The following is a 24,242-nucleotide window of genomic DNA, read 5'->3' as shown; positions in this document are numbered from 1 at the left end:
GGTGACTCGCGCCTGTATTCCCGTGGCTTTGGGAGGTCGAGGCCGGCGGACCACCTGAGGTCAGGAGTTGCAGACCAGCCTGACCAACCTGAGGATATCCCGTCTCTTCTAAAAAGACGAAACTCGGTTGGGCTTGCTGGCGAGCGCCTGTAATCCCAGCTACTCAGGGGGCTGAGACAGGAGAATCGCTTGAACCCGGGAGGCGGGGTTTGCGGTGAGCCCAGATCCCACCACTGCGCTCCAGGCTGGACAACAGAAGCCAAACTCCGTCTCAAAATTGAAAAACAAAACCTCAGAAAACCTTCCCCAGCAAGGGCCAGAGACAACGCCCGTCCCTATTTCTTGACAGCAATTCAAGAGAGAATCTCAGGTGGCCTGCAAAACTCACAAGAGAGCAGAATATCCTCCCCAAGGCAGAGAAGCCACACGCTCTCTCTGGAGGAGGTGGAGTGGCCACCGATCACCCTGCAGCCCCTCCCCACTCCCAGCCAGAAACCCCAGTCCCTCGGAACCAAATTGTTTTCCACTGGCAACAACCTTCCTTCCTGGAAAATCGTTTCCCCTGCCGAAATGGAGAACAAGCACGAAACAAGCAAACACAACTCAAAACACAAACACAAGGAAGCAATCCGAGCAAGCTCTAGCTCCTCATAGCTCATCGATGCCCCCACTGGCGTGCTACTGAAAACAGCGGCTGCACCCATTAAACTCATTCATTACTGGAGAACGAGACAGACCTCAGCAGATCCCTGCTCCCACTGCGACACACCCGCTCCAAAAGACAGAAAGGAAACAACCCCCACACAACACATAAACCTGCCCCAGAATAGAATTCAGCATCAACCTAAGGATCCTGCTGTAACATTGCTACACTGACCCAGGACAGCTCAATTCTCTTCCCACCTATTTACAAAACAATCCTCATTCTGGGAGCTCCGGAAGCATGGCCAGTATTGCACTAGGATCCTCTTCGTGAGGTAGCCGGAAGTCTGGAAACACAGCAAATTTACCTATTTCTCTACACAACACGGAGGGTAATTCTCAGAAAAGGCTTAACACCCGAATCCTCATACTTCAAATGGTTGTGTTTTCCCCATTCGGACTGAAAGGTGAGAGTGGAACTCGGCTGCCCAAACCGTGGCGCCGATATCAGCTGCAGGCCAGAGCAAGCCTTTCCGAGGAGATTTTAAACAACCGGTGGGAGCAAGATCCTGAAGCATTTCTTCCAAGATTGGCAGCAGGAGACGAAACCTGGCTCTACCCGGCAGGATCCTGAAGACCAAGCACGAAGCCGTGGCTAGCAAGAGGTGGCAGTGCTCCAGCCGAAGCCACAGAGGAGCAGTCAAGAGCGGAGGTCATGGCCACCGTTTGGGGGGGGATGCCAGAGGGATTCTCCTCGTTGGCTTTCTGGAGGGCCAAACCCTGATCACATCTGCTCACTGGCAGAGCCTTTTCAGAGAGTTAGCCAAAGCTGGAGCGGAGAAGGTCCCCACCAGAGAGTTCTTCTCCACCACGACAACGTTCCTGCTCATGCCTTTCTTCCAACGAGGGCAGCTGGGCAAGACTTGCCATGGGAAATCACGAGGCGTCCACCTTACCGTCCTGATTTGGCGCCTGCTGACTTCTTTTCGTTTCCTTGTCTTAGAAAACCTGTAAAGGGCACCCAGTTTTCTTCAGTTAACAACGGAAGAAAGATTGCATGGAAACAGTTACATTCCCAGGACCCTGGGGGGCTTTAGGGATGGGCTGGACGGCGGGGAGGAGACACTGCTTCCAGAAGGGTCTCGAAGTTGATGGAGACGGGGTCGAGAAGTAAAATACACCTTTTTCATTTTTCTCCCTTAATCCCACTTTTCTACGAATGTTTCCAAGTCCCCTCACACGACGGCAATCCCAGGTAAAGAGTTGTCCTCCTCTGTTGGTTCTCCTTCCTACGATTTTGTCTTGCGGTGTTGTTATTTTCGCTTTTACTCCCAAGGGGATTCTGTCTGTGTCTTTGGGAATCCACAGATGCGGGGGCTGGGAACAAGGAGGGCCAACGGTAGAACTCAGTGGGGTGTGTCCAGGCTGCAATTAACCTAATGAACCTGCCGGGCACAGCAGTCCACCTGGCGTGGACCGTCCCGATTGGCTGCGTTGGGCTGACGGAATGAATTCGTATTGGGGCGGGGCTGCCCAAGGCCCAAGGGGGTCAGGGCTTGAGTCCTGGGTGGGCCCGGGGCTGGCTATATAAGGCCGGGCTCTGGCAGCCCAGCTGCATTCCGCCTCGGACGGCGCAGCGCAGAGGTCACTCCAGGCTGCGGCTCCACATCCCGAGGGACAGAAGCGGGCCTGCTCAGCTGTCTGCAAGGACCGGCGTTCCAGACCAAGTGGCCCGCTGCTCCGAGGACCCAGCTCGCTCCAGGTTGTGGGGACTCCACGCCCCGAGGCCTGCGGTCCGCGAGGACCAGCGCCCCGGAACCAGTGGCCCACTGCTCCGAGGACCGAGCTCGCGCCAGGCTGTGACTCCACATCCCGAGGTCGCTGCCTGGCGACCGGGCAGCGAGGACCGGCCACCCCAGACTTCGTGTCCCGCCGCCCCGAGGACAGAGCCGCGAACGCGAGGACAGCGACGCCTGCACAGCTCTGCTGAGATGGCGGCAGGCTCCACTACGCTGCGCGCAGTGCAGAAGCTGCAGGTGCGTCTGGCCACGAAGACGAACCCAAAAAAGCTGGAGAAATATTTGCAGAAACTCTCCGCCCTGCCCATGACGGCAGACATCCTGGCGGAGACTGGAATCAGAAAGACGGTGAAGCGCCTGCGGAAGCACCAGCACGTGGGCGACTTTGCCAGAGACTTAGCGGCCCGGTGGAAGAAGCTGGTGCTTGTGGACCGAAACACCGGGCCTGACCCACAGGACGCTGAGGACAGCGCTTCCCGACAGCGCCTCGGGGAGGCTCTCCAGGACCAGGAAAAGGCCTGGGGCTTCCCAGAAAACGCGACGGCCCCCAGGAGCCCATCTCACAGCCCTCAGCACGGACGGACAGCACGCAGAACACCTCCGGGACAACAGAGACCTCACCCGAGGTCTCCCAGTCGCGAGCCCAGAGCCGAGAGAAAGCGCCCCAGAACGGCCCCAGCTGATTCCGGCCCCCGTCGGGACCCTCCAACGCGCACCGCTCCCCTCCCGACGCCCGAGGGCCCTGAGCCCGCTGTGCCCGGGAAGCAACCCGGAAGAGGCCACGCTCACGCCGCTCAGGGCGGGCCTCTGCCGGGTCCGGGCTGCCAGGGCCAACCTCAGGGGGAAGCGGTGGCGAGCCACAGCAAGGGGCGCAAATCGTCCCGCTGGGCTTCGGCTCACAAATCGCCTCCTGTCCAGGAAAGCCAGTCAGAGAGGCTGCAGGCGGCCGGCGCTGATTCCGCCGGGCCGAAAACGGTGCCCAGCCTTCTCTTCGCAGAGCTCTGGGACCCCTCAGCGGCCTGGATGCAGGCCAACTACGATCTGCTGTCCGCTTTTGAGGCCATGACCTCCCAGGCAGAGCCAGAAGCACTCTCCGCGCCAACGTTCCAGGAGGAAGCCGCTTTCCCTGGACGCAGAGTGAATGCTAGGCTGCAGGTGTACTCGGGCTCCAGGCCTGCCTGCCAGCTCCAGGTGCTGACGCTGCGCCAGCAGTGCCTCCCGGTGCTTAGAAACAATCCGGACGCCCTCGGCGACGTGGGAGGGGTCGCCTACTCGGTTCTTGAACCCGTTCCGGAAGGGTGGACGCCTGATCAGCTGTATCGCACAGAGAAAGACAACCACGCACTCGCTCGAGAGACAGATGAATTATGGAGGATTCATTGTCTCCAGGACTTCAAGGGAGAAAAGCCGCGGGAGCACGAGTCTTGGCGGGAGCTGTACCTGCGGCTTCGCGACGCCCGAGAGCAGCGGCTGCGAGTAGTGACCACGAAAATCCGATCTGCACTTGAAAACAAACCCAGCGGCCGACAGACAAAGATGATCTGTTTCAACTCTGTGGCCAAGACGCCTTATGATGCTTCCAGGAGGGAAGAGAAGTCTGCAGGAGCCGCTGACCCCGGAAACGGGGAGATCAAGCCAGCCCCCCAGCCCGCAGGAAGCAGCCAGGCTGCCTCCGGCCTCGGGGACGGCGGCGGCGGCGGCGGCGGCGGCGGCAGCAGCAGCAGCAGCAGCAGCAGCAGCAACGTCCTTCACGGGCCCCCTGAGAAGCGGGCCAACCCCTGCCTGAGCAGCAGCAATGAGCACGCGGCGCCCGCGGCCAAGACCCGGAAACAGGCTGCCAAGAAAGTGGCCCCGCTGATGGCCAAGGCAGTTCGAGACTACAAGAGAAGATTCTCCCGACGATAAACTCAGGACTTGCCTTACACATAAAATCTGGGGGGAGGAGGACCAATGCAAAGTCAACGCGGGTTGGGGAACGAAACTTCCAATGGACACCAGGACCCTTGGCTGGGTGCAAAGTTGAGCCTCTGAATTCTGCAGGTGTCAAGCGCTGGCCCTGTGATTTTTGCCTCCCACACCCGGCCACTGCCTCCCTGCTTGGAGGACACCTCAGAATTCAGAAGATATTATGAACGCGTTCGGATCAACTCTGCTTTGGTGGTTCACCGACCGTTTTTTAAACAACGCCCTAGTTGCCATCATAAATCAGGTACGAGATGTGAGAGTCCCTTTTGCCGTTTGTTCTCTCTTCTGAAATCATGGAGCACACAGGGACTTCTTAGACACAAACTCTCAATCCATCAGTTGACACTGATAACTCCGACTACGCAAAATGTCTTGTTACTGTTGTTGTTTTCTTTTAGATAAAAGGCCGGGCATGATCCTCTAATCGTGAGCCATCCTCCTCCGGGAGGCCGAGGAAAGCAGATCGCTTGAGCCCAGGAGGTGGGGACCAGGCTGGGCCAAACGGAGAAGCCCCGTCTCCACAAAAGATACCAAAATTAGCCCGGCGTGGTGGCACGGCCCCTGTGGTCCCAGCTCCTTAAAGGGCTGAGGTGGCAGGATCGCCTGAGCTGGCCAAGCGGAGGTTGCGGTGACCCTTCCTCATTCCACTGCACTCCAGCCTGGATGACACAACCAGAGCACACCTCAAAGAAAACTGCTGTTTGTTTGAAGAAAGGAACTCTTGGCTTTCATACATAAATGCTAACAACTGGTACGTTCCTTAAGTCAAAACACTTTTACTAGAGTCATTCCCAATCTTTTCACCCAGAACCCCTGTGAAAGAATGGCGACACCTTAATCAGCTTATTTAGGTTCTCGATCAGGAAGTCTAAACCTGCCAACCAGAGTTTCTAATTCCCATGAGATGACCGGGTTAACTACCTTGACTTCACCTCCTACCAGCTCCTGCAAGCTTTGGTGAACGTTTGCCTTCTAACTCAGGGCATTTGTTGGCTTCACGCGGGCTGGTAGTCACAGGTCCGTGTGCCAGATACGACACACACACATACACACAAACAAAGACACACACACAAACGCACACACACACGCGCGCGCACACACACAAACACGCACGCGCGCACACCCCCCCCCCCCCCATTAAGTAAACCTCGTTCTTAGGCGTTACCGACAGTGAGGGGTAGAGAGAGAAATACAAAGACATAAGCCGCAAGGCAAAACCGAGCAAGGGCAGCAGAAGAGATCAAAGTCCTGTACCCTGGGCTGTCAGCAGCATGGGGGCTGGGAAGCTCCTGGAAGCAGGCACCTGAGTGGATGCCGGTGCACGTCAAAGGAGGCCTTCAAGCCTGAAGAACACGGAAGGAGCCAGAAACGGGGTGCCACAGAGATGCTACCCTTAAGGAAGACAGAAAAGCATCCGTTCCGGGGAAGGGGACATAATCCAGTCAGCGACCGCGTAAAACTCAGACATGTCCGGGCACGGTGACTCGCGCCTGTATTCCCGTGGCTTTGGGAGGTCGAGGCCGGCGGACCACCTGAGGTCAGGAGTTGCAGACCAGCCTGACCAACCTGAGGATATCCCGTCTCTTCTAAAAAGACGAAACTCGGTTGGGCTTGCTGGCGAGCGCCTGTAATCCCAGCTACTCAGGGGGCTGAGACAGGAGAATCGCTTGAACCCGGGAGGCGGGGTTTGCGGTGAGCCCAGATCCCACCACTGCGCTCCAGGCTGGACAACAGAAGCCAAACTCCGTCTCAAAATTGAAAAACAAAACCTCAGAAAACCTTCCCCAGCAAGGGCCAGAGACAACGCCCGTCCCTATTTCTTGACAGCAATTCAAGAGAGAATCTCAGGTGGCCTGCAAAACTCACAAGAGAGCAGAATATCCTCCCCAAGGCAGAGAAGCCACACGCTCTCTCTGGAGGAGGTGGAGTGGCCACCGATCACCCTGCAGCCCCTCCCCACTCCCAGCCAGAAACCCCAGTCCCTCGGAACCAAATTGTTTTCCACTGGCAACAACCTTCCTTCCTGGAAAATCGTTTCCCCTGCCGAAATGGAGAACAAGCACGAAACAAGCAAACACAACTCAAAACACAAACACAAGGAAGCAATCCGAGCAAGCTCTAGCTCCTCATAGCTCATCGATGCCCCCACTGGCGTGCTACTGAAAACAGCGGCTGCACCCATTAAACTCATTCATTACTGGAGAACGAGACAGACCTCAGCAGATCCCTGCTCCCACTGCGACACACCCGCTCCAAAAGACAGAAAGGAAACAACCCCCACACAACACATAAACCTGCCCCAGAATAGAATTCAGCATCAACCTAAGGATCCTGCTGTAACATTGCTACACTGACCCAGGACAGCTCAATTCTCTTCCCACCTATTTACAAAACAATCCTCATTCTGGGAGCTCCGGAAGCATGGCCAGTATTGCACTAGGATCCTCTTCGTGAGGTAGCCGGAAGTCTGGAAACACAGCAAATTTACCTATTTCTCTACACAACACGGAGGGTAATTCTCAGAAAAGGCTTAACACCCGAATCCTCATACTTCAAATGGTTGTGTTTTCCCCATTCGGACTGAAAGGTGAGAGTGGAACTCGGCTGCCCAAACCGTGGCGCCGATATCAGCTGCAGGCCAGAGCAAGCCTTTCCGAGGAGATTTTAAACAACCGGTGGGAGCAAGATCCTGAAGCATTTCTTCCAAGATTGGCAGCAGGAGACGAAACCTGGCTCTACCCGGCAGGATCCTGAAGACCAAGCACGAAGCCGTGGCTAGCAAGAGGTGGCAGTGCTCCAGCCGAAGCCACAGAGGAGCAGTCAAGAGCGGAGGTCATGGCCACCGTTTGGGGGGGGATGCCAGAGGGATTCTCCTCGTTGGCTTTCTGGAGGGCCAAACCCTGATCACATCTGCTCACTGGCAGAGCCTTTTCAGAGAGTTAGCCAAAGCTGGAGCGGAGAAGGTCCCCACCAGAGAGTTCTTCTCCACCACGACAACGTTCCTGCTCATGCCTTTCTTCCAACGAGGGCAGCTGGGCAAGACTTGCCATGGGAAATCACGAGGCGTCCACCTTACCGTCCTGATTTGGCGCCTGCTGACTTCTTTTCGTTTCCTTGTCTTAGAAAACCTGTAAAGGGCACCCAGTTTTCTTCAGTTAACAACGGAAGAAAGATTGCATGGAAACAGTTACATTCCCAGGACCCTGGGGGGCTTTAGGGATGGGCTGGACGGCGGGGAGGAGACACTGCTTCCAGAAGGGTCTCGAAGTTGATGGAGACGGGGTCGAGAAGTAAAATACACCTTTTTCATTTTTCTCCCTTAATCCCACTTTTCTACGAATGTTTCCAAGTCCCCTCACACGACGGCAATCCCAGGTAAAGAGTTGTCCTCCTCTGTTGGTTCTCCTTCCTACGATTTTGTCTTGCGGTGTTGTTATTTTCGCTTTTACTCCCAAGGGGATTCTGTCTGTGTCTTTGGGAATCCACAGATGCGGGGGCTGGGAACAAGGAGGGCCAACGGTAGAACTCAGTGGGGTGTGTCCAGGCTGCAATTAACCTAATGAACCTGCCGGGCACAGCAGTCCACCTGGCGTGGACCGTCCCGATTGGCTGCGTTGGGCTGACGGAATGAATTCGTATTGGGGCGGGGCTGCCCAAGGCCCAAGGGGGTCAGGGCTTGAGTCCTGGGTGGGCCCGGGGCTGGCTATATAAGGCCGGGCTCTGGCAGCCCAGCTGCATTCCGCCTCGGACGGCGCAGCGCAGAGGTCACTCCAGGCTGCGGCTCCACATCCCGAGGGACAGAAGCGGGCCTGCTCAGCTGTCTGCAAGGACCGGCGTTCCAGACCAAGTGGCCCGCTGCTCCGAGGACCCAGCTCGCTCCAGGTTGTGGGGACTCCACGCCCCGAGGCCTGCGGTCCGCGAGGACCAGCGCCCCGGAACCAGTGGCCCACTGCTCCGAGGACCGAGCTCGCGCCAGGCTGTGACTCCACATCCCGAGGTCGCTGCCTGGCGACCGGGCAGCGAGGACCGGCCACCCCAGACTTCGTGTCCCGCCGCCCCGAGGACAGAGCCGCGAACGCGAGGACAGCGACGCCTGCACAGCTCTGCTGAGATGGCGGCAGGCTCCACTACGCTGCGCGCAGTGCAGAAGCTGCAGGTGCGTCTGGCCACGAAGACGAACCCAAAAAAGCTGGAGAAATATTTGCAGAAACTCTCCGCCCTGCCCATGACGGCAGACATCCTGGCGGAGACTGGAATCAGAAAGACGGTGAAGCGCCTGCGGAAGCACCAGCACGTGGGCGACTTTGCCAGAGACTTAGCGGCCCGGTGGAAGAAGCTGGTGCTTGTGGACCGAAACACCGGGCCTGACCCACAGGACGCTGAGGACAGCGCTTCCCGACAGCGCCTCGGGGAGGCTCTCCAGGACCAGGAAAAGGCCTGGGGCTTCCCAGAAAACGCGACGGCCCCCAGGAGCCCATCTCACAGCCCTCAGCACGGACGGACAGCACGCAGAACACCTCCGGGACAACAGAGACCTCACCCGAGGTCTCCCAGTCGCGAGCCCAGAGCCGAGAGAAAGCGCCCCAGAACGGCCCCAGCTGATTCCGGCCCCCGTCGGGACCCTCCAACGCGCACCGCTCCCCTCCCGACGCCCGAGGGCCCTGAGCCCGCTGTGCCCGGGAAGCAACCCGGAAGAGGCCACGCTCACGCCGCTCAGGGCGGGCCTCTGCCGGGTCCGGGCTGCCAGGGCCAACCTCAGGGGGAAGCGGTGGCGAGCCACAGCAAGGGGCGCAAATCGTCCCGCTGGGCTTCGGCTCACAAATCGCCTCCTGTCCAGGAAAGCCAGTCAGAGAGGCTGCAGGCGGCCGGCGCTGATTCCGCCGGGCCGAAAACGGTGCCCAGCCTTCTCTTCGCAGAGCTCTGGGACCCCTCAGCGGCCTGGATGCAGGCCAACTACGATCTGCTGTCCGCTTTTGAGGCCATGACCTCCCAGGCAGAGCCAGAAGCACTCTCCGCGCCAACGTTCCAGGAGGAAGCCGCTTTCCCTGGACGCAGAGTGAATGCTAGGCTGCAGGTGTACTCGGGCTCCAGGCCTGCCTGCCAGCTCCAGGTGCTGACGCTGCGCCAGCAGTGCCTCCCGGTGCTTAGAAACAATCCGGACGCCCTCGGCGACGTGGGAGGGGTCGCCTACTCGGTTCTTGAACCCGTTCCGGAAGGGTGGACGCCTGATCAGCTGTATCGCACAGAGAAAGACAACCACGCACTCGCTCGAGAGACAGATGAATTATGGAGGATTCATTGTCTCCAGGACTTCAAGGGAGAAAAGCCGCGGGAGCACGAGTCTTGGCGGGAGCTGTACCTGCGGCTTCGCGACGCCCGAGAGCAGCGGCTGCGAGTAGTGACCACGAAAATCCGATCTGCACTTGAAAACAAACCCAGCGGCCGACAGACAAAGATGATCTGTTTCAACTCTGTGGCCAAGACGCCTTATGATGCTTCCAGGAGGGAAGAGAAGTCTGCAGGAGCCGCTGACCCCGGAAACGGGGAGATCAAGCCAGCCCCCCAGCCCGCAGGAAGCAGCCAGGCTGCCTCCGGCCTCGGGGACGGCGGCGGCGGCGGCGGCGGCGGCGGCAGCAGCAGCAGCAGCAGCAGCAGCAGCAACGTCCTTCACGGGCCCCCTGAGAAGCGGGCCAACCCCTGCCTGAGCAGCAGCAATGAGCACGCGGCGCCCGCGGCCAAGACCCGGAAACAGGCTGCCAAGAAAGTGGCCCCGCTGATGGCCAAGGCAGTTCGAGACTACAAGAGAAGATTCTCCCGACGATAAACTCAGGACTTGCCTTACACATAAAATCTGGGGGGAGGAGGACCAATGCAAAGTCAACGCGGGTTGGGGAACGAAACTTCCAATGGACACCAGGACCCTTGGCTGGGTGCAAAGTTGAGCCTCTGAATTCTGCAGGTGTCAAGCGCTGGCCCTGTGATTTTTGCCTCCCACACCCGGCCACTGCCTCCCTGCTTGGAGGACACCTCAGAATTCAGAAGATATTATGAACGCGTTCGGATCAACTCTGCTTTGGTGGTTCACCGACCGTTTTTTAAACAACGCCCTAGTTGCCATCATAAATCAGGTACGAGATGTGAGAGTCCCTTTTGCCGTTTGTTCTCTCTTCTGAAATCATGGAGCACACAGGGACTTCTTAGACACAAACTCTCAATCCATCAGTTGACACTGATAACTCCGACTACGCAAAATGTCTTGTTACTGTTGTTGTTTTCTTTTAGATAAAAGGCCGGGCATGATCCTCTAATCGTGAGCCATCCTCCTCCGGGAGGCCGAGGAAAGCAGATCGCTTGAGCCCAGGAGGTGGGGACCAGGCTGGGCCAAACGGAGAAGCCCCGTCTCCACAAAAGATACCAAAATTAGCCCGGCGTGGTGGCACGGCCCCTGTGGTCCCAGCTCCTTAAAGGGCTGAGGTGGCAGGATCGCCTGAGCTGGCCAAGCGGAGGTTGCGGTGACCCTTCCTCATTCCACTGCACTCCAGCCTGGATGACACAACCAGAGCACACCTCAAAGAAAACTGCTGTTTGTTTGAAGAAAGGAACTCTTGGCTTTCATACATAAATGCTAACAACTGGTACGTTCCTTAAGTCAAAACACTTTTACTAGAGTCATTCCCAATCTTTTCACCCAGAACCCCTGTGAAAGAATGGCGACACCTTAATCAGCTTATTTAGGTTCTCGATCAGGAAGTCTAAACCTGCCAACCAGAGTTTCTAATTCCCATGAGATGACCGGGTTAACTACCTTGACTTCACCTCCTACCAGCTCCTGCAAGCTTTGGTGAACGTTTGCCTTCTAACTCAGGGCATTTGTTGGCTTCACGCGGGCTGGTAGTCACAGGTCCGTGTGCCAGATACGACACACACACATACACACAAACAAAGACACACACACAAACGCACACACACACGCGCGCGCACACACACAAACACGCACGCGCACACACCCCCCCCCCCCCCATTAAGTAAACCTCGTTCTTAGGCGTTACCGACAGTGAGGGGTAGAGAGAGAAATACAAAGACATAAGCCGCAAGGCAAAACCGAGCAAGGGCAGCAGAAGAGATCAAAGTCCTGTACCCTGGGCTGTCAGCAGCATGGGGGCTGGGAAGCTCCTGGAAGCAGGCACCTGAGTGGATGCCGGTGCACGTCAAAGGAGGCCTTCAAGCCTGAAGAACACGGAAGGAGCCAGAAACGGGGTGCCACAGAGATGCTACCCTTAAGGAAGACAGAAAAGCATCCGTTCCGGGGAAGGGGACATAATCCAGTCAGCGACCGCGTAAAACTCAGACATGTCCGGGCACGGTGACTCGCGCCTGTATTCCCGTGGCTTTGGGAGGTCGAGGCCGGCGGACCACCTGAGGTCAGGAGTTGCAGACCAGCCTGACCAACCTGAGGATATCCCGTCTCTTCTAAAAAGACGAAACTCGGTTGGGCTTGCTGGCGAGCGCCTGTAATCCCAGCTACTCAGGGGGCTGAGACAGGAGAATCGCTTGAACCCGGGAGGCGGGGTTTGCGGTGAGCCCAGATCCCACCACTGCGCTCCAGGCTGGACAACAGAAGCCAAACTCCGTCTCAAAATTGAAAAACAAAACCTCAGAAAACCTTCCCCAGCAAGGGCCAGAGACAACGCCCGTCCCTATTTCTTGACAGCAATTCAAGAGAGAATCTCAGGTGGCCTGCAAAACTCACAAGAGAGCAGAATATCCTCCCCAAGGCAGAGAAGCCACACGCTCTCTCTGGAGGAGGTGGAGTGGCCACCGATCACCCTGCAGCCCCTCCCCACTCCCAGCCAGAAACCCCAGTCCCTCGGAACCAAATTGTTTTCCACTGGCAACAACCTTCCTTCCTGGAAAATCGTTTCCCCTGCCGAAATGGAGAACAAGCACGAAACAAGCAAACACAACTCAAAACACAAACACAAGGAAGCAATCCGAGCAAGCTCTAGCTCCTCATAGCTCATCGATGCCCCCACTGGCGTGCTACTGAAAACAGCGGCTGCACCCATTAAACTCATTCATTACTGGAGAACGAGACAGACCTCAGCAGATCCCTGCTCCCACTGCGACACACCCGCTCCAAAAGACAGAAAGGAAACAACCCCCACACAACACATAAACCTGCCCCAGAATAGAATTCAGCATCAACCTAAGGATCCTGCTGTAACATTGCTACACTGACCCAGGACAGCTCAATTCTCTTCCCACCTATTTACAAAACAATCCTCATTCTGGGAGCTCCGGAAGCATGGCCAGTATTGCACTAGGATCCTCTTCGTGAGGTAGCCGGAAGTCTGGAAACACAGCAAATTTACCTATTTCTCTACACAACACGGAGGGTAATTCTCAGAAAAGGCTTAACACCCGAATCCTCATACTTCAAATGGTTGTGTTTTCCCCATTCGGACTGAAAGGTGAGAGTGGAACTCGGCTGCCCAAACCGTGGCGCCGATATCAGCTGCAGGCCAGAGCAAGCCTTTCCGAGGAGATTTTAAACAACCGGTGGGAGCAAGATCCTGAAGCATTTCTTCCAAGATTGGCAGCAGGAGACGAAACCTGGCTCTACCCGGCAGGATCCTGAAGACCAAGCACGAAGCCGTGGCTAGCAAGAGGTGGCAGTGCTCCAGCCGAAGCCACAGAGGAGCAGTCAAGAGCGGAGGTCATGGCCACCGTTTGGGGGGGGATGCCAGAGGGATTCTCCTCGTTGGCTTTCTGGAGGGCCAAACCCTGATCACATCTGCTCACTGGCAGAGCCTTTTCAGAGAGTTAGCCAAAGCTGGAGCGGAGAAGGTCCCCACCAGAGAGTTCTTCTCCACCACGACAACGTTCCTGCTCATGCCTTTCTTCCAACGAGGGCAGCTGGGCAAGACTTGCCATGGGAAATCACGAGGCGTCCACCTTACCGTCCTGATTTGGCGCCTGCTGACTTCTTTTCGTTTCCTTGTCTTAGAAAACCTGTAAAGGGCACCCAGTTTTCTTCAGTTAACAACGGAAGAAAGATTGCATGGAAACAGTTACATTCCCAGGACCCTGGGGGGCTTTAGGGATGGGCTGGACGGCGGGGAGGAGACACTGCTTCCAGAAGGGTCTCGAAGTTGATGGAGACGGGGTCGAGAAGTAAAATACACCTTTTTCATTTTTCTCCCTTAATCCCACTTTTCTACGAATGTTTCCAAGTCCCCTCACACGACGGCAATCCCAGGTAAAGAGTTGTCCTCCTCTGTTGGTTCTCCTTCCTACGATTTTGTCTTGCGGTGTTGTTATTTTCGCTTTTACTCCCAAGGGGATTCTGTCTGTGTCTTTGGGAATCCACAGATGCGGGGGCTGGGAACAAGGAGGGCCAACGGTAGAACTCAGTGGGGTGTGTCCAGGCTGCAATTAACCTAATGAACCTGCCGGGCACAGCAGTCCACCTGGCGTGGACCGTCCCGATTGGCTGCGTTGGGCTGACGGAATGAATTCGTATTGGGGCGGGGCTGCCCAAGGCCCAAGGGGGTCAGGGCTTGAGTCCTGGGTGGGCCCGGGGCTGGCTATATAAGGCCGGGCTCTGGCAGCCCAGCTGCATTCCGCCTCGGACGGCGCAGCGCAGAGGTCACTCCAGGCTGCGGCTCCACATCCCGAGGGACAGAAGCGGGCCTGCTCAGCTGTCTGCAAGGACCGGCGTTCCAGACCAAGTGGCCCGCTGCTCCGAGGACCCAGCTCGCTCCAGGTTGTGGGGACTCCACGCCCCGAGGCCTGCGGTCCGCGAGGACCAGCGCCCCGGAACCAGTGGCCCACTGCTCCGAGGACCGAGCTCGCGCCAGGCTGTGACTCCACATCCCGAGGTCGCTGCCTGGCGACCGGGCAGCGAGGACCGGCCACCCCAGACTTCGTGTCCCGCCGCCCCGAGGACAGAGCCGCGAACGCGAGGACAGCGACGCCTGCACAGCTCTGCTGAGATGGCGGCAGGCTCCACTACGCTGCGCGCAGTGCAGAAGCTGCAGGTGCGTCTGGCCACGAAGACGAACCCAAAAAAGCTGGAGAAATATTTGCAGAAACTCTCCGCCCTGCCCATGACGGCAGACATCCTGGCGGAGACTGGAATCAGAAAGACGGTGAAGCGCCTGCGGAAGCACCAGCACGTGGGCGACTTTGCCAGAGACTTAGCGGCCCGGTGGAAGAAGCTGGTGCTTGTGGACCGAAACACCGGGCCTGACCCACAGGACGCTGAGGACAGCGCTTCCCGACAGCGCCTCGGGGAGGCTCTCCAGGACCAGGAAAAGGCCTGGGGCTTCCCAGAAAACGCGACGGCCCCCAGGAGCCCATCTCACAGCCCTCAGCACGGACGGACAGCACGCAGAACACCTCCGGGACAACAGAGACCTCACCCGAGGTCTCCCAGTCGCGAGCCCAGAGCCGAGAGAAAGCGCCCCAGAACGGCCCCAGCTGATTCCGGCCCCCGTCGGGACCCTCCAACGCGCACCGCTCCCCTCCCGACGCCCGAGGGCCCTGAGCCCGCTGTGCCCGGGAAGCAACCCGGAAGAGGCCACGCTCACGCCGCTCAGGGCGGGCCTCTGCCGGGTCCGGGCTGCCAGGGCCAACCTCAGGGGGAAGCGGTGGCGAGCCACAGCAAGGGGCGCAAATCGTCCCGCTGGGCTTCGGCTCACAAATCGCCTCCTGTCCAGGAAAGCCAGTCAGAGAGGCTGCAGGCGGCCGGCGCTGATTCCGCCGGGCCGAAAACGGTGCCCAGCCTTCTCTTCGCAGAGCTCTGGGACCCCTCAGCGGCCTGGATGCAGGCCAACTACGATCTGCTGTCCGCTTTTGAGGCCATGACCTCCCAGGCAGAGCCAGAAGCACTCTCCGCGCCAACGTTCCAGGAGGAAGCCGCTTTCCCTGGACGCAGAGTGAATGCTAGGCTGCAGGTGTACTCGGGCTCCAGGCCTGCCTGCCAGCTCCAGGTGCTGACGCTGCGCCAGCAGTGCCTCCCGGTGCTTAGAAACAATCCGGACGCCCTCGGCGACGTGGGAGGGGTCGCCTACTCGGTTCTTGAACCCGTTCCGGAAGGGTGGACGCCTGATCAGCTGTATCGCACAGAGAAAGACAACCACGCACTCGCTCGAGAGACAGATGAATTATGGAGGATTCATTGTCTCCAGGACTTCAAGGGAGAAAAGCCGCGGGAGCACGAGTCTTGGCGGGAGCTGTACCTGCGGCTTCGCGACGCCCGAGAGCAGCGGCTGCGAGTAGTGACCACGAAAATCCGATCTGCACTTGAAAACAAACCCAGCGGCCGACAGACAAAGATGATCTGTTTCAACTCTGTGGCCAAGACGCCTTATGATGCTTCCAGGAGGGAAGAGAAGTCTGCAGGAGCCGCTGACCCCGGAAACGGGGAGATCAAGCCAGCCCCCCAGCCCGCAGGAAGCAGCCAGGCTGCCTCCGGCCTCGGGGACGGCGGCGGCGGCGGCGGCGGCGGCGGCAGCAGCAGCAGCAGCAGCAGCAGCAGCAACGTCCTTCACGGGCCCCCTGAGAAGCGGGCCAACCCCTGCCTGAGCAGCAGCAATGAGCACGCGGCGCCCGCGGCCAAGACCCGGAAACAGGCTGCCAAGAAAGTGGCCCCGCTGATGGCCAAGGCAGTTCGAGACTACAAGAGAAGATTCTCCCGACGATAAACTCAGGACTTGCCTTACACATAAAATCTGGGGGGAGGAGGACCAATGCAAAGTCAACGCGGGTTGGGGAACGAAACTTCCAATGGACACCAGGACCCTTGGCTGGGTGCAAAGTTGAGCCTCTGAATTCTGCAGGTGTCAAGCGCTGGCCCTGTGATTTTTGCCTCCCACACCCGGCCACTGCCTCCCTGCTTGGAGGACACCTCAGAATTCAGAAGATATTATGAACGCGTTCGGATCAACTCTGCTTTGGTGGTTCACCGACCGTTTTTTAAACAACGCCCTAGTTGCCATCATAAATCAGGTACGAGATGTGAGAGTCCCTTTTGCCGTTTGTTCTCTCTTCTGAAATCATGGAGCACACAGGGACTTCTTAGACACAAACTCTCAATCCATCAGTTGACACTGATAACTCCGACTACGCAAAATGTCTTGTTACTGTTGTTGTTTTCTTTTAGATAAAAGGCCGGGCATGATCCTCTAATCGTGAGCCATCCTCCTCCGGGAGGCCGAGGAAAGCAGATCGCTTGAGCCCAGGAGGTGGGGACCAGGCTGGGCCAAACGGAGAAGCCCCGTCTCCACAAAAGATACCAAAATTAGCCCGGCGTGGTGGCACGGCCCCTGTGGTCCCAGCTCCTTAAAGGGCTGAGGTGGCAGGATCGCCTGAGCTGGCCAAGCGGAGGTTGCGGTGACCCTTCCTCATTCCACTGCACTCCAGCCTGGATGACACAACCAGAGCACACCTCAAAGAAAACTGCTGTTTGTTTGAAGAAAGGAACTCTTGGCTTTCATACATAAATGCTAACAACTGGTACGTTCCTTAAGTCAAAACACTTTTACTAGAGTCATTCCCAATCTTTTCACCCAGAACCCCTGTGAAAGAATGGCGACACCTTAATCAGCTTATTTAGGTTCTCGATCAGGAAGTCTAAACCTGCCAACCAGAGTTTCTAATTCCCATGAGATGACCGGGTTAACTACCTTGACTTCACCTCCTACCAGCTCCTGCAAGCTTTGGTGAACGTTTGCCTTCTAACTCAGGGCATTTGTTGGCTTCACGCGGGCTGGTAGTCACAGGTCCGTGTGCCAGATACGACACACACACATACACACAAACAAAGACACACACACAAACGCACACACACACGCGCGCGCACACACACAAACACGCACGCGCACCCCCCCCCCCCCCATTAAGTAAACCTCGTTCTTAGGCGTTACCGACAGTGAGGGGTAGAGAGAGAAATACAAAGACATAAGCCGCAAGGCAAAACCGAGCAAGGGCAGCAGAAGAGATCAAAGTCCTGTACCCTGGGCTGTCAGCAGCATGGGGGCTGGGAAGCTCCTGGAAGCAGGCACCTGAGTGGATGCCGGTGCACGTCAAAGGAGGCCTTCAAGCCTGAAGAACACGGAAGGAGCCAGAAACGGGGTGCCACAGAGATGCTACCCTTAAGGAAGACAGAAAAGCATCCGTTCCGGGGAAGGGGACATAATCCAGTCAGCGACCGCGTAAAACTCAGACATGTCCGGGCACGGTGACTCGCGCCTGTATTCCCGTGGCTTTGGGAGGTCGAGGCCGGCGGACCACCTGAGGTCAGGAGTTGCAGACCAGCCTGACCAACCTGAGGATATCCCGTCTCTTCTAAAAAGACGAAACTCGGTTGGGCTTGCTGGCGAGCGCCTGTAATCCCAGCTACTCAGGGGGCTGAGACAGGAGAATCGCTTGAACCCGGGAGGCGGGGTTTGCGGTGAGCCCAGATCCCACCACTGCGCTCCAGGCTGGACAACAGAAGCCAAACTCCGTCTCAAAATTGAAAAACAAAACCTCAGAAAACCTTCCCCAGCAAGGGCCAGAGACAACGCCCGTCCCTATTTCTTGACAGCAATTCAAGAGAGAATCTCAGGTGGCCTGCAAAACTCACAAGAGAGCAGAATATCCTCCCCAAGGCAGAGAAGCCACACGCTCTCTCTGGAGGAGGTGGAGTGGCCACCGATCACCCTGCAGCCCCTCCCCACTCCCAGCCAGAAACCCCAGTCCCTCGGAACCAAATTGTTTTCCACTGGCAACAACCTTCCTTCCTGGAAAATCGTTTCCCCTGCCGAAATGGAGAACAAGCACGAAACAAGCAAACACAACTCAAAACACAAACACAAGGAAGCAATCCGAGCAAGCTCTAGCTCCTCATAGCTCATCGATGCCCCCACTGGCGTGCTACTGAAAACAGCGGCTGCACCCATTAAACTCATTCATTACTGGAGAACGAGACAGACCTCAGCAGATCCCTGCTCCCACTGCGACACACCCGCTCCAAAAGACAGAAAGGAAACAACCCCCACACAACACATAAACCTGCCCCAGAATAGAATTCAGCATCAACCTAAGGATCCTGCTGTAACATTGCTACACTGACCCAGGACAGCTCAATTCTCTTCCCACCTATTTACAAAACAATCCTCATTCTGGGAGCTCCGGAAGCATGGCCAGTATTGCACTAGGATCCTCTTCGTGAGGTAGCCGGAAGTCTGGAAACACAGCAAATTTACCTATTTCTCTACACAACACGGAGGGTAATTCTCAGAAAAGGCTTAACACCCGAATCCTCATACTTCAAATGGTTGTGTTTTCCCCATTCGGACTGAAAGGTGAGAGTGGAACTCGGCTGCCCAAACCGTGGCGCCGATATCAGCTGCAGGCCAGAGCAAGCCTTTCCGAGGAGATTTTAAACAACCGGTGGGAGCAAGATCCTGAAGCATTTCTTCCAAGATTGGCAGCAGGAGACGAAACCTGGCTCTACCCGGCAGGATCCTGAAGACCAAGCACGAAGCCGTGGCTAGCAAGAGGTGGCAGTGCTCCAGCCGAAGCCACAGAGGAGCAGTCAAGAGCGGAGGTCATGGCCACCGTTTGGGGGGGGATGCCAGAGGGATTCTCCTCGTTGGCTTTCTGGAGGGCCAAACCCTGATCACATCTGCTCACTGGCAGAGCCTTTTCAGAGAGTTAGCCAAAGCTGGAGCGGAGAAGGTCCCCACCAGAGAGTTCTTCTCCACCACGACAACGTTCCTGCTCATGCCTTTCTTCCAACGAGGGCAGCTGGGCAAGACTTGCCATGGGAAATCACGAGGCGTCCACCTTACCGTCCTGATTTGGCGCCTGCTGACTTCTTTTCGTTTCCTTGTCTTAGAAAACCTGTAAAGGGCACCCAGTTTTCTTCAGTTAACAACGGAAGAAAGATTGCATGGAAACAGTTACATTCCCAGGACCCTGGGGGGCTTTAGGGATGGGCTGGACGGCGGGGAGGAGACACTGCTTCCAGAAGGGTCTCGAAGTTGATGGAGACGGGGTCGAGAAGTAAAATACACCTTTTTCATTTTTCTCCCTTAATCCCACTTTTCTACGAATGTTTCCAAGTCCCCTCACACGACGGCAATCCCAGGTAAAGAGTTGTCCTCCTCTGTTGGTTCTCCTTCCTACGATTTTGTCTTGCGGTGTTGTTATTTTCGCTTTTACTCCCAAGGGGATTCTGTCTGTGTCTTTGGGAATCCACAGATGCGGGGGCTGGGAACAAGGAGGGCCAACGGTAGAACTCAGTGGGGTGTGTCCAGGCTGCAATTAACCTAATGAACCTGCCGGGCACAGCAGTCCACCTGGCGTGGACCGTCCCGATTGGCTGCGTTGGGCTGACGGAATGAATTCGTATTGGGGCGGGGCTGCCCAAGGCCCAAGGGGGTCAGGGCTTGAGTCCTGGGTGGGCCCGGGGCTGGCTATATAAGGCCGGGCTCTGGCAGCCCAGCTGCATTCCGCCTCGGACGGCGCAGCGCAGAGGTCACTCCAGGCTGCGGCTCCACATCCCGAGGGACAGAAGCGGGCCTGCTCAGCTGTCTGCAAGGACCGGCGTTCCAGACCAAGTGGCCCGCTGCTCCGAGGACCCAGCTCGCTCCAGGTTGTGGGGACTCCACGCCCCGAGGCCTGCGGTCCGCGAGGACCAGCGCCCCGGAACCAGTGGCCCACTGCTCCGAGGACCGAGCTCGCGCCAGGCTGTGACTCCACATCCCGAGGTCGCTGCCTGGCGACCGGGCAGCGAGGACCGGCCACCCCAGACTTCGTGTCCCGCCGCCCCGAGGACAGAGCCGCGAACGCGAGGACAGCGACGCCTGCACAGCTCTGCTGAGATGGCGGCAGGCTCCACTACGCTGCGCGCAGTGCAGAAGCTGCAGGTGCGTCTGGCCACGAAGACGAACCCAAAAAAGCTGGAGAAATATTTGCAGAAACTCTCCGCCCTGCCCATGACGGCAGACATCCTGGCGGAGACTGGAATCAGAAAGACGGTGAAGCGCCTGCGGAAGCACCAGCACGTGGGCGACTTTGCCAGAGACTTAGCGGCCCGGTGGAAGAAGCTGGTGCTTGTGGACCGAAACACCGGGCCTGACCCACAGGACGCTGAGGACAGCGCTTCCCGACAGCGCCTCGGGGAGGCTCTCCAGGACCAGGAAAAGGCCTGGGGCTTCCCAGAAAACGCGACGGCCCCCAGGAGCCCATCTCACAGCCCTCAGCACGGACGGACAGCACGCAGAACACCTCCGGGACAACAGAGACCTCACCCGAGGTCTCCCAGTCGCGAGCCCAGAGCCGAGAGAAAGCGCCCCAGAACGGCCCCAGCTGATTCCGGCCCCCGTCGGGACCCTCCAACGCGCACCGCTCCCCTCCCGACGCCCGAGGGCCCTGAGCCCGCTGTGCCCGGGAAGCAACCCGGAAGAGGCCACGCTCACGCCGCTCAGGGCGGGCCTCTGCCGGGTCCGGGCTGCCAGGGCCAACCTCAGGGGGAAGCGGTGGCGAGCCACAGCAAGGGGCGCAAATCGTCCCGCTGGGCTTCGGCTCACAAATCGCCTCCTGTCCAGGAAAGCCAGTCAGAGAGGCTGCAGGCGGCCGGCGCTGATTCCGCCGGGCCGAAAACGGTGCCCAGCCTTCTCTTCGCAGAGCTCTGGGACCCCTCAGCGGCCTGGATGCAGGCCAACTACGATCTGCTGTCCGCTTTTGAGGCCATGACCTCCCAGGCAGAGCCAGAAGCACTCTCCGCGCCAACGTTCCAGGAGGAAGCCGCTTTCCCTGGACGCAGAGTGAATGCTAGGCTGCAGGTGTACTCGGGCTCCAGGCCTGCCTGCCAGCTCCAGGTGCTGACGCTGCGCCAGCAGTGCCTCCCGGTGCTTAGAAACAATCCGGACGCCCTCGGCGACGTGGGAGGGGTCGCCTACTCGGTTCTTGAACCCGTTCCGGAAGGGTGGACGCCTGATCAGCTGTATCGCACAGAGAAAGACAACCACGCACTCGCTCGAGAGACAGATGAATTATGGAGGATTCATTGTCTCCAGGACTTCAAGGGAGAAAAGCCGCGGGAGCACGAGTCTTGGCGGGAGCTGTACCTGCGGCTTCGCGACGCCCGAGAGCAGCGGCTGCGAGTAGTGACCACGAAAATCCGATCTGCACTTGAAAACAAACCCAGCGGCCGACAGACAAAGATGATCTGTTTCAACTCTGTGGCCAAGACGCCTTATGATGCTTCCAGGAGGGAAGAGAAGTCTGCAGGAGCCGCTGACCCCGGAAACGGGGAGATCAAGCCAGCCCCCCAGCCCGCAGGAAGCAGCCAGGCTGCCTCCGGCCTCGGGGACGGCGGCGGCGGCGGCGGCGGCGGCGGCAGCAGCAGCAGCAGCAGCAGCAGCAGCAACGTCCTTCACGGGCCCCCTGAGAAGCGGGCCAACCCCTGCCTGAGCAGCAGCAATGAGCACGCGGCGCCCGCGGCCAAGACCCGGAAACAGGCTGCCAAGAAAGTGGCCCCGCTGATGGCCAAGGCAGTTCGAGACTACAAGAGAAGATTCTCCCGACGATAAACTCAGGACTTGCCTTACACATAAAATCTGGGGGGAGGAGGACCAATGCAAAGTCAACGCGGGTTGGGGAACGAAACTTCCAATGGACACCAGGACCCTTGGCTGGGTGCAAAGTTGAGCCTCTGAATTCTGCAGGTGTCAAGCGCTGGCCCTGTGATTTTTGCCTCCCACACCCGGCCACTGCCTCCCTGCTTGGAGGACACCTCAGAATTCAGAAGATATTATGAACGCGTTCGGATCAACTCTGCTTTGGTGGTTCACCGACCGTTTTTTAAACAACGCCCTAGTTGCCATCATAAATCAGGTACGAGATGTGAGAGTCCCTTTTGCCGTTTGTTCTCTCTTCTGAAATCATGGAGCACACAGGGACTTCTTAGACACAAACTCTCAATCCATCAGTTGACACTGATAACTCCGACTACGCAAAATGTCTTGTTACTGTTGTTGTTTTCTTTTAGATAAAAGGCCGGGCATGATCCTCTAATCGTGAGCCATCCTCCTCCGGGAGGCCGAGGAAAGCAGATCGCTTGAGCCCAGGAGGTGGGGACCAGGCTGGGCCAAACGGAGAAGCCCCGTCTCCACAAAAGATACCAAAATTAGCCCGGCGTGGTGGCACGGCCCCTGTGGTCCCAGCTCCTTAAAGGGCTGAGGTGGCAGGATCGCCTGAGCTGGCCAAGCGGAGGTTGCGGTGACCCTTCCTCATTCCACTGCACTCCAGCCTGGATGACACAACCAGAGCACACCTCAAAGAAAACTGCTGTTTGTTTGAAGAAAGGAACTCTTGGCTTTCATACATAAATGCTAACAACTGGTACGTTCCTTAAGTCAAAACACTTTTACTAGAGTCATTCCCAATCTTTTCACCCAGAACCCCTGTGAAAGAATGGCGACACCTTAATCAGCTTATTTAGGTTCTCGATCAGGAAGTCTAAACCTGCCAACCAGAGTTTCTAATTCCCATGAGATGACCGGGTTAACTACCTTGACTTCACCTCCTACCAGCTCCTGCAAGCTTTGGTGAACGTTTGCCTTCTAACTCAGGGCATTTGTTGGCTTCACGCGGGCTGGTAGTCACAGGTCCGTGTGCCAGATACGACACACACACATACACACAAACAAAGACACACACACAAACGCACACACACACGCGCGCGCACACACACAAACACGCACGCGCACCCCCCCCCCCCCATTAAGTAAACCTCGTTCTTAGGCGTTACCGACAGTGAGGGGTAGAGAGAGAAATACAAAGACATAAGCCGCAAGGCAAAACCGAGCAAGGGCAGCAGAAGAGATCAAAGTCCTGTACCCTGGGCTGTCAGCAGCATGGGGGCTGGGAAGCTCCTGGAAGCAGGCACCTGAGTGGATGCCGGTGCACGTCAAAGGAGGCCTTCAAGCCTGAAGAACACGGAAGGAGCCAGAAACGGGGTGCCACAGAGATGCTACCCTTAAGGAAGACAGAAAAGCATCCGTTCCGGGGAAGGGGACATAATCCAGTCAGCGACCGCGTAAAACTCAGACATGTCCGGGCACGGTGACTCGCGCCTGTATTCCCGTGGCTTTGGGAGGTCGAGGCCGGCGGACCACCTGAGGTCAGGAGTTGCAGACCAGCCTGACCAACCTGAGGATATCCCGTCTCTTCTAAAAAGACGAAACTCGGTTGGGCTTGCTGGCGAGCGCCTGTAATCCCAGCTACTCAGGGGGCTGAGACAGGAGAATCGCTTGAACCCGGGAGGCGGGGTTTGCGGTGAGCCCAGATCCCACCACTGCGCTCCAGGCTGGACAACAGAAGCCAAACTCCGTCTCAAAATTGAAAAACAAAACCTCAGAAAACCTTCCCCAGCAAGGGCCAGAGACAACGCCCGTCCCTATTTCTTGACAGCAATTCAAGAGAGAATCTCAGGTGGCCTGCAAAACTCACAAGAGAGCAGAATATCCTCCCCAAGGCAGAGAAGCCACACGCTCTCTCTGGAGGAGGTGGAGTGGCCACCGATCACCCTGCAGCCCCTCCCCACTCCCAGCCAGAAACCCCAGTCCCTCGGAACCAAATTGTTTTCCACTGGCAACAACCTTCCTTCCTGGAAAATCGTTTCCCCTGCCGAAATGGAGAACAAGCACGAAACAAGCAAACACAACTCAAAACACAAACACAAGGAAGCAATCCGAGCAAGCTCTAGCTCCTCATAGCTCATCGATGCCCCCACTGGCGTGCTACTGAAAACAGCGGCTGCACCCATTAAACTCATTC

The 24,242-nt window shown here is 57.5% G+C and overlaps 5 protein-coding genes across 9 annotated transcripts in view; 4 read left to right on the top strand and 1 right to left on the bottom strand.

Annotated features, from left to right (window-relative positions):
• Positions 1-24,242, bottom strand: part of KATNAL2 (katanin catalytic subunit A1 like 2) — a 330,528-nt gene that overhangs the window by 231,220 nt on the left and 75,066 nt on the right. The window lies entirely within an intron of this gene.
• LOC129018886 (elongin-A3-like) lies at positions 64-5,511 on the top strand. The gene has a single exon (XM_054460923.2). The coding sequence runs from the start codon at positions 2,634-2,636 to the stop codon at positions 4,344-4,346; it is 1,713 nt and encodes a 570-aa protein (XP_054316898.1). The 5' UTR covers positions 64-2,633; the 3' UTR covers positions 4,347-5,511.
• Positions 5,948-11,407, top strand: LOC129018885 (elongin-A3-like). Its single transcript, XM_054460921.2, has one exon. It carries the CDS (start codon positions 8,518-8,520, stop codon positions 10,228-10,230), a length of 1,713 nt encoding a protein of 570 aa, XP_054316896.1. The 5' UTR covers positions 5,948-8,517; the 3' UTR covers positions 10,231-11,407.
• On the top strand, positions 11,832-17,284 carry LOC129018887 (elongin-A3-like). The gene has a single exon (XM_054460924.1). It carries the CDS (start codon positions 14,402-14,404, stop codon positions 16,112-16,114), a length of 1,713 nt encoding a protein of 570 aa, XP_054316899.1. The 5' UTR covers positions 11,832-14,401; the 3' UTR covers positions 16,115-17,284.
• Positions 17,712-23,164, top strand: LOC129018888 (elongin-A3-like). The gene has a single exon (XM_054460925.1). The coding sequence runs from the start codon at positions 20,282-20,284 to the stop codon at positions 21,992-21,994; it is 1,713 nt and encodes a 570-aa protein (XP_054316900.1). The 5' UTR covers positions 17,712-20,281; the 3' UTR covers positions 21,995-23,164.

The sequence above is a fragment of the Pongo pygmaeus genome, chromosome 17 (genome assembly GCF_028885625.2).
Source record: "Pongo pygmaeus isolate AG05252 chromosome 17, NHGRI_mPonPyg2-v2.0_pri, whole genome shotgun sequence".
NCBI lineage: Eukaryota > Metazoa > Chordata > Mammalia > Primates > Hominidae > Pongo > Pongo pygmaeus.
The sequence above is the reverse complement of the archived record's forward strand: the minus strand, read 5'-3'. Positions and strand labels throughout refer to the sequence as shown.